At 38.9% G+C, this 11,437-nt stretch overlaps 2 protein-coding genes across 3 annotated transcripts; both read right to left on the reverse strand.

Moving 5' to 3' along the window:
- Positions 1-397: 397 nt before the first annotated feature.
- Positions 398-4,570, reverse strand: cfap161 (cilia and flagella associated protein 161). Its single transcript, XM_074633049.1, has 8 exons — positions 4,416-4,570; positions 2,693-2,782; positions 2,388-2,605; positions 2,201-2,282; positions 1,709-1,744; positions 1,362-1,484; positions 1,140-1,213; positions 398-695 (listed from the first exon to the last, which is right to left on the reverse strand). Exons 1-8 carry the CDS (start codon positions 4,563-4,565, stop codon positions 557-559), a joined length of 912 nt encoding a protein of 303 aa, XP_074489150.1. The 5' UTR covers positions 4,566-4,570; the 3' UTR covers positions 398-556.
- Positions 4,571-5,604: 1,034 nt separating this feature from the next.
- cers3b (ceramide synthase 3b) lies at positions 5,605-11,288 on the reverse strand. 2 transcript variants are annotated; one of them, XM_074633048.1, is made up of 11 exons: positions 11,241-11,288; positions 10,044-10,220; positions 9,751-9,868; positions 8,727-8,845; positions 8,576-8,633; positions 8,156-8,206; positions 7,974-8,066; positions 7,718-7,846; positions 6,350-6,456; positions 6,108-6,261; positions 5,605-5,988 (listed from the first exon to the last, which is right to left on the reverse strand). In XM_074633048.1, exons 2-11 carry the CDS (start codon positions 10,214-10,216, stop codon positions 5,869-5,871), a joined length of 1,122 nt encoding a protein of 373 aa, XP_074489149.1. In that variant the 5' UTR covers positions 10,217-10,220; positions 11,241-11,288; the 3' UTR covers positions 5,605-5,868. The 2 variants fall into 2 exon arrangements, with proteins under 2 accessions (XP_074489149.1, XP_074489148.1); XM_074633047.1 differs by lacking the exon at positions 11,241-11,288 and having other exon boundaries at positions 10,044-10,336.
- Between the last annotated feature and the right edge of the window lie 149 nt (positions 11,289-11,437).

Raw genomic sequence — 11,437 nt, forward strand, 5'->3', positions numbered from 1 at the left:
CTAATAAGTTGAAAGGGCAGCATTAAGTCAGTTAATGAGGACTGTTTGGATCCCTTTTTCTCGAATGCATAACTCCTTTAATGACAGAGACCATACTACATACATCCCCTTATCTCATCAATATCTCTTATAAAATGTATTTCAGGGGAAATTTCAAATGCATGGGAATTTGGCCCGTATTATCCAACTGTCCAATATCACAGTTGGTCTCTTATGCTATTGCCCAACTAAAACAATGGAGGTGTTGTCTGGAGAAACATATCAAATGCTTCTTTCTACAGAGCCTCCTGGTGGCTTGGCTGGCTAGTGTGTATCATATAACCTTAACGCCCTGGTTGGAGTCCATCCTGGAATCTCTTTGCACGAAAAGAAAAAAAAAATCATTGACCCAAACAGAACAAAAAAAATACTTTTATTTAAAAAAAGTTAAGGTGTTGTTAACGATGTAGTATCTATCTGCCGTATTTGTTCGTGTTAAAGCATGAGAGTGAATTGTGTTATTGTAGATTTAGGTGCCAGGGTTTGCCTGTGTGAGCTCCTTGTTGTTGGCCGCTGACTATGGGTGGTTGAGAAGTACGAGCCCATTCGCTGCAGGGTCACCAGTGCAGAGCATCCAGTGGTTGTTGTCCCGCTCAGCTTTGTGGGAGTCCAGGAAGGTGTGAGCCGTCACCTCATACTCTTTGTCATATGTGGTCCTGCAGAGACACAAATGTTACGTACAGAACGACAGCAGGCACGCAGGTGTTGTAACATGACTTTTAGCTGCCATATTGGAGGCCCTGATCTTTTGAGTGGCTGTGAAGAGCTGACTGCAACTTGAGCGTGTCAACAGAGGATTATTGTCAGATTGTTTGTTTGGGTTAAGAAAGCTGATTCGTCTCAAGCTACAACTCATAGTTGCCTTGGATTTGACTGGGACATAAATAGGTTTTTCAAGTCACTGTAAAACAAAATCTTTTACTTATGACCTACATCCACATTGCAGTTATCTTCCTCTGATATCTCTCTTTTTGTATAACACATTATTTGTGCCAATTCTTCAGTGGACCTCCAAGTTGACATCTGACATCAAATCAAAAGCCTTTATATTGAATTTACAGTAACATATGGTTAGGGGTTAATTTCAAAAAGGAAAATACCGAAGGACGTAATCATCCAGAACAGCAAGAGCCTGGTTTGTCTTGCAGTGTATGATCAGCACGCTCACATTTGCCTGTAAAAAAAAAAATGTTGATGATTGCAAGGAAATTCTCAGAGCGACAGAGGTGAGGGAAAGTTACAGATACAGATTTAACAGAGCAGTAAGTGCTGGTGTTGTCACAGGTGTAATAGTTAACCATGAAAATATAGTAAAGACTTACAGGAACTGGCTGACCCTCATATTCAAGCCTCTCCTGGGGGTCAAAGTGGACTATCTTCCACCATGACACAAAGGAACTGTTGTCATCCAAATTCACTTCTTGTAGTCGGGATTTCTTCGCATACTGTCAATAAAGTCACAATAATATGAGACATATTGACAATAATAGAAAATGCAGTGAAAAGGACAAACATAACTGCTGCATTCTGCGTTTTATTTACAGGTACGCATGTAAGATTTTCCACAACTCCACTTTGTTAAACGTCTCATCACAGTTGGTGGTTGTTCAGTATAATGTATTCCTCTTGATGGTCTTCAATAAATAGTTCATGTTAAAGCTTGATCTACCTTATGAAAACTTTTCAGGTCACTCATCAAGTACATCTGAGGAAAGAAAGGAAGAGAAATATGTAAATGCACAAAGTGACACACTAAAGATGTGTGTTTTTTTTCAGAAGTACTGATAGGCACAGTGTAAAGTGAATCACATGTGCTGTTTAAAAATCACAATGTTACAGAATCATGCCAGCTTGTTGTGTTTAACTGAATGGAAAATAACACTGTAACAAAAAAAAAAGACATGTTCAATAAACTAAATCATTAAAACATAGCCTCCAAGCTCCAAACTGAGAATACCTTGATCCATAATAACAGGGTTCATAATCAGGGTTATTTTCTTAAACTTTAAAAAGCTCCCCTCAGGGCCACAGAGGATGTTACGAAACTGTTTTCACTGGCTGTGACATACAAACTGGACTCCATGTGTAAAATCAGTGGGGTGCCCCTTTAACAATACAGCCAGTCTTTGTGTAAAGTACTTAATTATGTTAGTTCACTTACTTCCCCGGCAAAGCCACTTGTTGTTTTCAGGGCAAAACTTTGCTGAAAATGCAGAGTCGACCCTTCAGGACTGCCATCTACACTGAAGTCACACATGCAGCATTACAGGTTGACATCTGGGAGTGTTACCATGTGTGTTGAGGTGTATGTTGATGTAGTTTTAAGTGTGTTTGTGTATGTACTGTACCTGGTAATGATGAAGGCAGTGCGCACACAGGCCTGAATACGTCTTCCTGCACTGACACCACATGGGGCCTGAATGCCAGGCGAAGGAATCTTCGTCAAACTGTGTACGTCTGCGTTAATGTTCACTGTAGTGCACTCTCTCTTTTCTCCTCCCGCGTTCACCAACATCACAACATCCCCGAAGTGCAATCTCCCATCAGTTGTCACAGTGAGATTCACCTACACACATGAACAAACACCATCATCTTAATCATTGCCATCGCTCATCATTGTTGTTATTAATGGTGTTCTTAATTTGCTTTTTACCGGTCTCAAAATGTTCTCTTTGAGGAAGTCTAGTTGCTGGACAGCAAGCTCACCCCTCTCTTTTTTCTCCAGATACTCTTTCCTTTCATCCTGGAAAAAAACCCCATCAACATATACAATGTTTATTCTTTAATATGTCCCCATGACCCCACCACTGCTGGTTATATGCTGTATGTAAAAAAAATCACATAGTGAAGATACTATTATCATATGAAACTAGACGACCTGGAGTGGGTGTGGATGAGGGGCCCAATTTAGATAATTATGTACCCCTGTCCATAATTCCTGATGCCGTTGTGTTATTGAATAAAAGTATATCTGTTTATTACCTGTGTAAATAGGAATTTGCAATTCTACAATACAAACCAGACTGTATTTGGCTCTGCACAAAATCAATACTTTTCTTCTAGTTCCTCACAAACTCTGAAGCGAACAAAGCACAAACTGTTCTCAGTTCATTATTATCCAGCCTGCTTCTAATGTTTTGTTAATGTTTTGTAGGCTGTCACCATAATAGAACCAATGCAACTTAATAGCTAACTAATGATAACCTTAATAGCCAGCAGCTAACCTGCCTTTTAAAAGTAAGAGTATTTTAATAAGTCCAGGGTCTGAAATTGACCTTTTTCCTCACCTGCCACTGTGGTAGGTCACTGAACATTTCTACCGGCCACGCAATTTTTTTGTCTGTCACTTCTGAAATCTATGTAGAACGCTTTAAAATTTTAAACACTGAGTCAGAGATACCAGACTGTAGAATTATGGAATATATCATGTAACCTTAATGCATGACTATATTTAGTAACACTTCATTTTACAGTTCTGCAAATTTCATGGTAATTAGGTGATAATTAGCAAGTTACCCATTTTAAATTTCTTTGGAATTACTGCCAAATTACCCCAAATATTTACCTCAAAGTGTATCGAAAATGACTTTAGTATAAACATTATTTAATAATTATATGCTAAAATAGTATATAATGGTTAAAATAGGGCCCTTAGGCTTGAGAAGTGACTGCTCTTCATCTGAGGTGGAAAACTAATAGAAGACACTTCTGATCAGGCACAAATCTCACTATTGTGTGACTTATTGTTCTAATAAGAAAAAAAACATTTCAAAGAAGTTATTTGCCAATTATTATCTATTTATCAGCAGACATGGGAATAAAGCATATCAATTAACTTTGTATTCTTTTTCCTGGAAATGTATTAAATTAATTACCAGTTATTGAGAAATAGCAGAATCTAACTATTAAATAATGTTTATAATAAAGTAGTTTTCGATAAATTATGATGTAAATATAGGGGGTAATTTGTCAGTAATTCCAAAGAAATTTCAAACACTTTTTTATTATTTATTTATTTAATTATTATTATTATTATTTTTTAATTATCACCTAAATACAGTGAAATTTGTGGACCTGTAAAATGAAGTGTTACCCATTATTTAATTTAGGCTTTAGAATTGTTTTTAAAATAATAATTTCTTAATATAAGGAAAACCAGTCTTCCATGGTGGCAGGTAACCTGAAATTTTCACCAACATTTACCTGTTATTTGACAGGTGGCAGGTGCTAATTTCATTCCCTGAATAAGTCTATACTTTACTTCCTCAGGCTGCTGCTGCTGTCTTATCACAGTTTGCTAAGCCTGATAATCAGACTGAATTGCCATTTAATATCCGTTTGCAGTCATTATCTAATAAGTGTAATAGCAAACAAACCTCATTCCAGTCTGCGAGCTTCACATTTGTACGATAAGTTTCCATATTAGCCAGTCTTGCGATAATACTGACCACTACTTGTGTACTAATAATATAATATACTGTTGCTGGTGTTGGACCTGCTGAATGTTTTGGTGTGGTGGTTTCCATGGTAACTGATGGTGACGCGTCATCTCCTGTCAGTTCTCGCCGATTATCGCGAGAGGGCGTGCTGGAACAGCGAGATCTCTTGATATTTCTGCTCATTCTGCACATTTTTAATAGCATAAACTCACAAACAGTAACTCACAGTTTTAAAATAAGTTCCTGTAGTGCTTTGGCTTTGTATTGATGTGCCCCACCAAACACAAATAGAAGCACACAACATGGGATTAACATGTCATCATTGTCATTATCATCATGAGTAGTCTCACCAACATACAAAAAATGCAAAAACAACATATTAAAAGGAGTCTTCCTCTATTTTTTAATAAGGCGTAGAGTAAGTTTTCTGAATTAAACCTGCAGTAGGCAGAATGTTTTTGGCATCATTGGGCAAAAATTCCATAATATATATTATATATTATTCCATAATATATATTATATATTATTCCATAATATATATTATATATATATATATATATATATATATAATATGCACTATATTCACTTTTTTAATAGTCGTGTATCACAGCTGTTACCCTGCATTATATTCAGTTTTAACAGTTTTCTTCATCTCTTTGTATTTTTATATCTGGTATATTTTTTTTGTACTTTGTACTTTGAACTACCAACTTTTTTACTCCCTTTTTACTAACATGTTTTGCACTATGGAACTGTGATGCTGGATACTTGAATTTCCCTCGGGATCAATAAAGTTACTATCTATCTATCTATCTATCTATCTATCTATCTATCTATCTATCTATCTATCTATCTATCTATCTAATAACCTTTCAGCATATTGTAATTCAAGTGTTCTGAGCGTTAACTAGACTTGAGCCCATGACGGGAGACTTTGGCCAATCACAGGTCATTTCAGAGGCGGCTGTCAATCACTCGCAAACTCCGATCAAACGGTCAAATTAGGCAGCGCCTATATCAGCGCTGCCTAGTTTGACCATTTGTTCGGAGCTCAGCTCTGATTAGTTGTTTTCCTCCGGTCTGTGAAATCTTGCAGATGCCGTTAGGAGCACCGGAGGACACAGAGGCATATGATCATTTTATTAAAAATAACTTTTTTTAAATCATATTTGCAATGCTACCCACTGCAGCTTTAAATGAAATCCATGCAGCTTCAGTTTATGTACAATATAATCCTTCACAATTAATAATAAAATAATATTGTCTGCTCAAGTGTATTTACTCTTTTTTTATGTGCATTTACATTCTAACAGCTGCAACCCAGACTGAATGTGTCCATGTGTCTGCTGTCCATTTTCCTTTTTCTCTGTTTTCTGTCTGTCTGTACGGGTCAGTGGCCATTGGCCCTGCCTCTGGCTCCAGAGCCATTTATGTGACTCAATTTGTGGTTTCTTTCCTTCGGTGAGTCACTGTCTTCCTCCTCCTCATCGCTCCGGTCGTCGCCTTCCAGCTGCAGGATGAAGATCAGCCACAGAGAGTAGGTAGAAAAGACTCAAAAGTTGTCGAATTTGCGTAGTTTTCATACATTGTTTTTCCTTCACATAAATGAAAATACACATAGAAACACACCTTGCTGAAGACACACTTGTAAAACATTCGTGATATGAGAACAGCCCAGTAGAGGTGGAGTATCTGAAGAACCAGTAACATCACATTGAAGAAGTAGTAGCCAAAGAAGGGAGCAAACTCCTCTACTGGGTACACCCACGTACAATGGATCAGCCTGTAGAAGATATGCACACGTTATGTTTTTTTCAACACATTACACCTAAATCATCATCATGCTGCATTCTTCCATTTCCCACACTTACCAGAAAGGAAAAATGACAAGTCTTGTCAGCATAAAGAGAACTGTAAACACCACAAACATGCCGTTAGCAGTCTGGTGCCACTTGGCGTAGTTGAATACCTTTGCACCCTGTGAGATAAAAACAGGAAAAACAATCAGGTTCACATCTTTGTTTAAAAGGAATAGTTCATAGTCTGTCATAAAGTCGCTGCAGGCATGTTTGTTATTGTTAGTTTGAATCATGTAATAATTCCCATATAAGAGGGATGTCTTTTTCCTATGCTTATACAGGACGTTGACATAATATAACAAATACCTGTACAAATGTACAGCACACTACTATCAACCTCCTGCTTTAGTCATCTCAATTGTGAGCTATACCTGTAAATGTGACTGGGATTTATTTTATTTTTGAGCAGCTAGCATGAAAAAAGAAATGTATGGCGGTGCAAGGCAACCACCTTCATGTTTACAGCTGTTCAAAGTCATCTCAATGTTCATGCAGCATGGAGGGGCGGTACAGGTGGGTCATCAGACCTGTTTGAGTCCTGTCTGCAGAGATTCAGACATCTTGAGTGCAGGTTTTAAGGCTCTGCATCAAACTACTGACGCAGCTACTAAACCACATTTATACCCTTAGAAGCAAATTGTTATGTTTTTCTTTGAAGAGACTTTAGCCTATTGGCTGTTCATTAAATGGAGGCAGCTGTCAATCATTCGCAAACTCCGATCAAAAGGTCAAACTAGGGAGCGCTGATCAAATATGAATCAATATTCTGTTACTGTAATGCCTATTTCTCACCTCAAATGTTTTCAGAAACATCTTGTAGTGTACTGTTGACTCCGACTGATGAGCGGTGCTTCCTCAACTGATCTCAACATGGCTGCTGGGTCACAAACTTTCTCATTTTACAGCTAAACAATACACTACAAGATGTTTCTGAAAGCTTTTGAAATAGGCATTACAGTAACAGAATATTGATTCATATTTGATCAGCGCTGCATAGTTTGACCGTTTGATCGGAGTTTGTGAGTGATTGACAGCTGCTCGGAGACAGCAGGCTCCAGCTCGGCTCTGATTGGTTGTTTTCCTCCGTGCAGTGAAATCTTGCAGACACCATTAGGAGCACCAGAGGACACCGGAGGACACAGAGGCACATGATTTTCAGATTACCTGTCTCCTACACTACTGTAAGGATATAGTGACCGTTTTATAAAAATCACTTTTTAAAATCATATTTCCTCCAATTTACCCACTGCTGCTTTAAGTCAGTCTGATGCTGCAAAACTGTGATAATGCAAAATCACAGTTATCTGCTAATACTGTACCAGCAACAGTATGACAATAGATATCACGTAGATTAGCATTGATGTAAAAACCAGCACTGACCTCCAGCAGTATGTCAGCGGAGTCATGAACTGCCATCACAAGAGTTCCGATTCGGATGTAGTTTGAAATCCAGGAGAAACTCAGCAGAGTCAGTGTGGCTATGTGATGAATCACCTGCTCTTTAAAGTCCTACACAGGTAAACATGTGCATATGAGACATCCCTAATTTATTGCATCTTTATAGCATAAAAGGGAAAGATGTGTTTTGTTTTAAAGTGCTGTACTTCACTTTGATTTTAGACATCTGCACACTCACCTTTCGTTTCACATCAAATGTGAGGCTGAGGAGCAGAGAAAGGTAGAAGCCCATTTCCAAGAGGTAATAATAGTACTGAGATGGCAGCATGGACTGCATGGACACATAACACACGCATATTGATGCTTATCATACTGTAATGTTGTAAAAGCCATCCTGATAGCAACGGCTAAATCACGTACCTGTTTTGGGAAGCCTGCCCAAACCTCCTTCAGATTATAAAGCCATGGTTTCTACAGCCAACAAAAACAGAGATGGAGAGGAGTGTGAGGATGAGGGTTGGAGAATAGCCTTGAAAAAGGGTAAATGTTGGCCAATGAGCTCATGCATGTTTGTCTGTCAACTGCCAGAGTGTGAGAAAAAGCCTGAAGCACTGAGAGACATGAGATAAGAAGAGAGACAAGGAGATCCACATGCTGCACATTACAGTGGAATCAGACTGGTACACAAAGTAACAAAGACAGAGAGAGAGAAAGACAAAATAAGGAGACATGTGTCCCAAACCAAAAATGATTTGTGCAATGCGAAACTTTACTGATACAAGGGATAAATCCTGCAATAGAAATAGTGATAAAACATGCAAACATGACAAAGCTACTTACATCATAGAGAGCTACGACTCCCCAGAGAAATGCAAAAAAATAAAACACACATCTCCAACTGTTGACAGACAAGAACAATAATGTCACATATTTACACGTATACACTCTTGTTTTCACGTCAGTGCATAATCACACACGCAAACACACACACCTGGCCTCGCAGAACCTCTTGCGAAGCCCTGGACGCTCCTGGTTCCTCCTCCTCCTGAACCAGACTTGAACTCTCCTTTCTGACCAGCTGGTCTTCTTACACAGAGACCTCACATCAGCCTGAAACACAAGGGAAACAATCCAATTGTTACACTCTTTCCACACTAGGATGCACACCCTCTGAAGTTAAACACCAGCATTAAAGGGGACATATTATGCTCATGTTTCCAGGTTCATACTTCTATATTGGGTTTCTAATAGAACATGTTTACATGCTTTAATGTTCAAAAAACACATTATTATTGTCATTCTCTCTGTCTGAAACACTCAGTTTTATCACCTTTCTCTTTAAGGCTCCTTCCTGAAAATGCCCAGTCTGCTCTGATTTGCTTGCCAGAAAAATATTTACCTTTGCAAATTCTCAAGCCATGGGTGGAGATACTCAGATGGGGGGGGGCAGTATATTTTAAGGCCCAGATACACCAACCCGACATCAAAGAACTACCAGCAGGTGGCGGTAGTCTGTATTTGTCATTCAAAAAGGGAAACCGGAAGACCGAGGAGTGCGGATATACAAGCTGTTGTTATGATACGTACATGAAAATAAAGCGCCGTCTGCCGACCATTTTCACACTCCGAAAAAACTAGGCCAACAGCCCGTAACTGTCCGACTGTCGGCTTGGTGTGTCAGGACCCTTAATGAGCCTGCAGGTGACATAGGAAGGGGAGACAAATCTGAATGGCTTGTTGAGCCCACAAAAACTGACTGGGTTGTCTTATTTCACAGTTTGTGGGTTGGTAGGTGCTCCAGATACCCAAACGTATGTGCACAAGCACTGAAAAAGTGAGTTTTTCATATGTCCCTTTTAAGTTTTACTTTCTGATGAGCAACGAGAGAAACAAGAGAACAACTTAATTCTTGTTACACAAAATAATGTACCTAAAAGCCTCCTGTTGATTGAGATTACTGTATGTGAACAACAAACCATCTTTGTTTTTCAGTGAAACGCCCCTTTTTAACACACCTGTGATGGAGCCCGTGCTTGTCTGCAGAAGTAGTTTTCTAGGACGGGGTTTGGGTCTGCTGTGAGACGTACACTGTCCCTGATTCCCCAAACATCAGCCAGTGGTGTGGCCAGGAACCTGCAACAGCAACATTACAGTAAATGTGGGTCATCATATCATACTGTGTAACACGTTATCTGGCACAGCAGCACAGCTTTTCTTCTTTCTAAACAGGAGTGGCCTTATGCAGCGTTGCTCCACACAGCTTGTGCAACATAATCTAAAGATTGATCAAAAGATTGCATATTCTCACCTCTCAAACAAGTATCTGACGAGGAGCAGGCAAAAGGCGCAGGGCAGAGCGGCGTAAAGTTGAGAGGCTTTAGCGTACACACGACCTTCACTGTCCTCCAGATCAGACCAGGAGACGTTTGCTGGCAGCCACAGACGCTCCCACCACAGCCACTCACTGACTGTCTGCAACATGGTGCTGGGAAACACAGAAAAAAAACATTCATATTTTACAACCATGATGAATATTGTGCTTCATATTCAGGTTTTAAAATCACATTTTCTTAAATGTAAAATTCTGAAAGTAAACGGAGTCTACTTGTTTTCAAGTCAGAACATGAGTTCACTGATACCAAAGAATTTAGATTTGACACTTCAGACAAACAAGTGAAGTTGTCATATAGCACGTGTAGATTTTTTCAGAAAACAGGCTGAAGCAGCTCTGGTCCATGTGGATTCACAGCCAAAAACGCACTGCTTTTTTGTCTTCAATCCAGTGCCTGAAATGGGCCACTACTCACAAGTACTGAGTTCCGACACTTCTGATTTTTGTGTACAATTTGATTTGTATCAATAGCTACATAAAAAGTGTTTGATAACCAAATATACATTCATGTAAAAGCTGTGGTGATGTGTCGTCGTATAGATCTAATAATTATAATGAAATGAATACAAAAATACATTTGAAGTGGGATATATTACCAAGATATACGTATAAATATAAAAAAATATCCAAGATGCATGCAATGATCATGTCATGTAACTGCTGAATTAGGGTACTGGCATCTTTTTTGGTCCAATTCAGGTACTGCTTGAATCTACAGTACCAATTTTTAGTTTGCCACTACCACCTACTGGTCTGTGACAGTGCAATTGCTCTGTGGTCTTGCAATCAAGATTGAAGTGAGTAATTTGGAGATGGAGAACTACAATAGATATCGAAGGGCAATGAAGATAAAGAAGGGTGAGGAAAGGGAGAGATTAGAGAGAAGTAAAGTCCTCTCTCTTGTGGACTCTGCCCATAACAGATTAGATAAAAAATGTGTTATTTGAACAGTTAGACGAGCAGTTCATAATGAGCAATCAAAGTTATAAGTAATTGCAAATATTTCCTGTGATGCCCTGATTTACTCACCTGGATACAGCATAACTCGTATTAGTGTGTCCCTGAACCTCAATGTCAGTTAATAAGTCAGCATGGGAAAACAAGCGTACATACCTGAAGGCAGCTTTGTGTCGACAAGTACCGATCGAAGAGAGGGAACCTGAGGCAAGTGGACACAGAAAGAGTGTGACAAAAAGACCAATAAAGTAAAATATTGTGTGAAATTTTCCTACAAAGTGATTCAGTCCTTTGTTGCATGTTTACAGAATACATCCATTAACACGTGCCCATGTACACACACACACACACTC

Source organism: Sebastes fasciatus, chromosome 4 (assembly GCF_043250625.1).
Source record: "Sebastes fasciatus isolate fSebFas1 chromosome 4, fSebFas1.pri, whole genome shotgun sequence".
Taxonomy (NCBI): Eukaryota; Metazoa; Chordata; class Actinopteri; order Perciformes; family Sebastidae; genus Sebastes; species Sebastes fasciatus.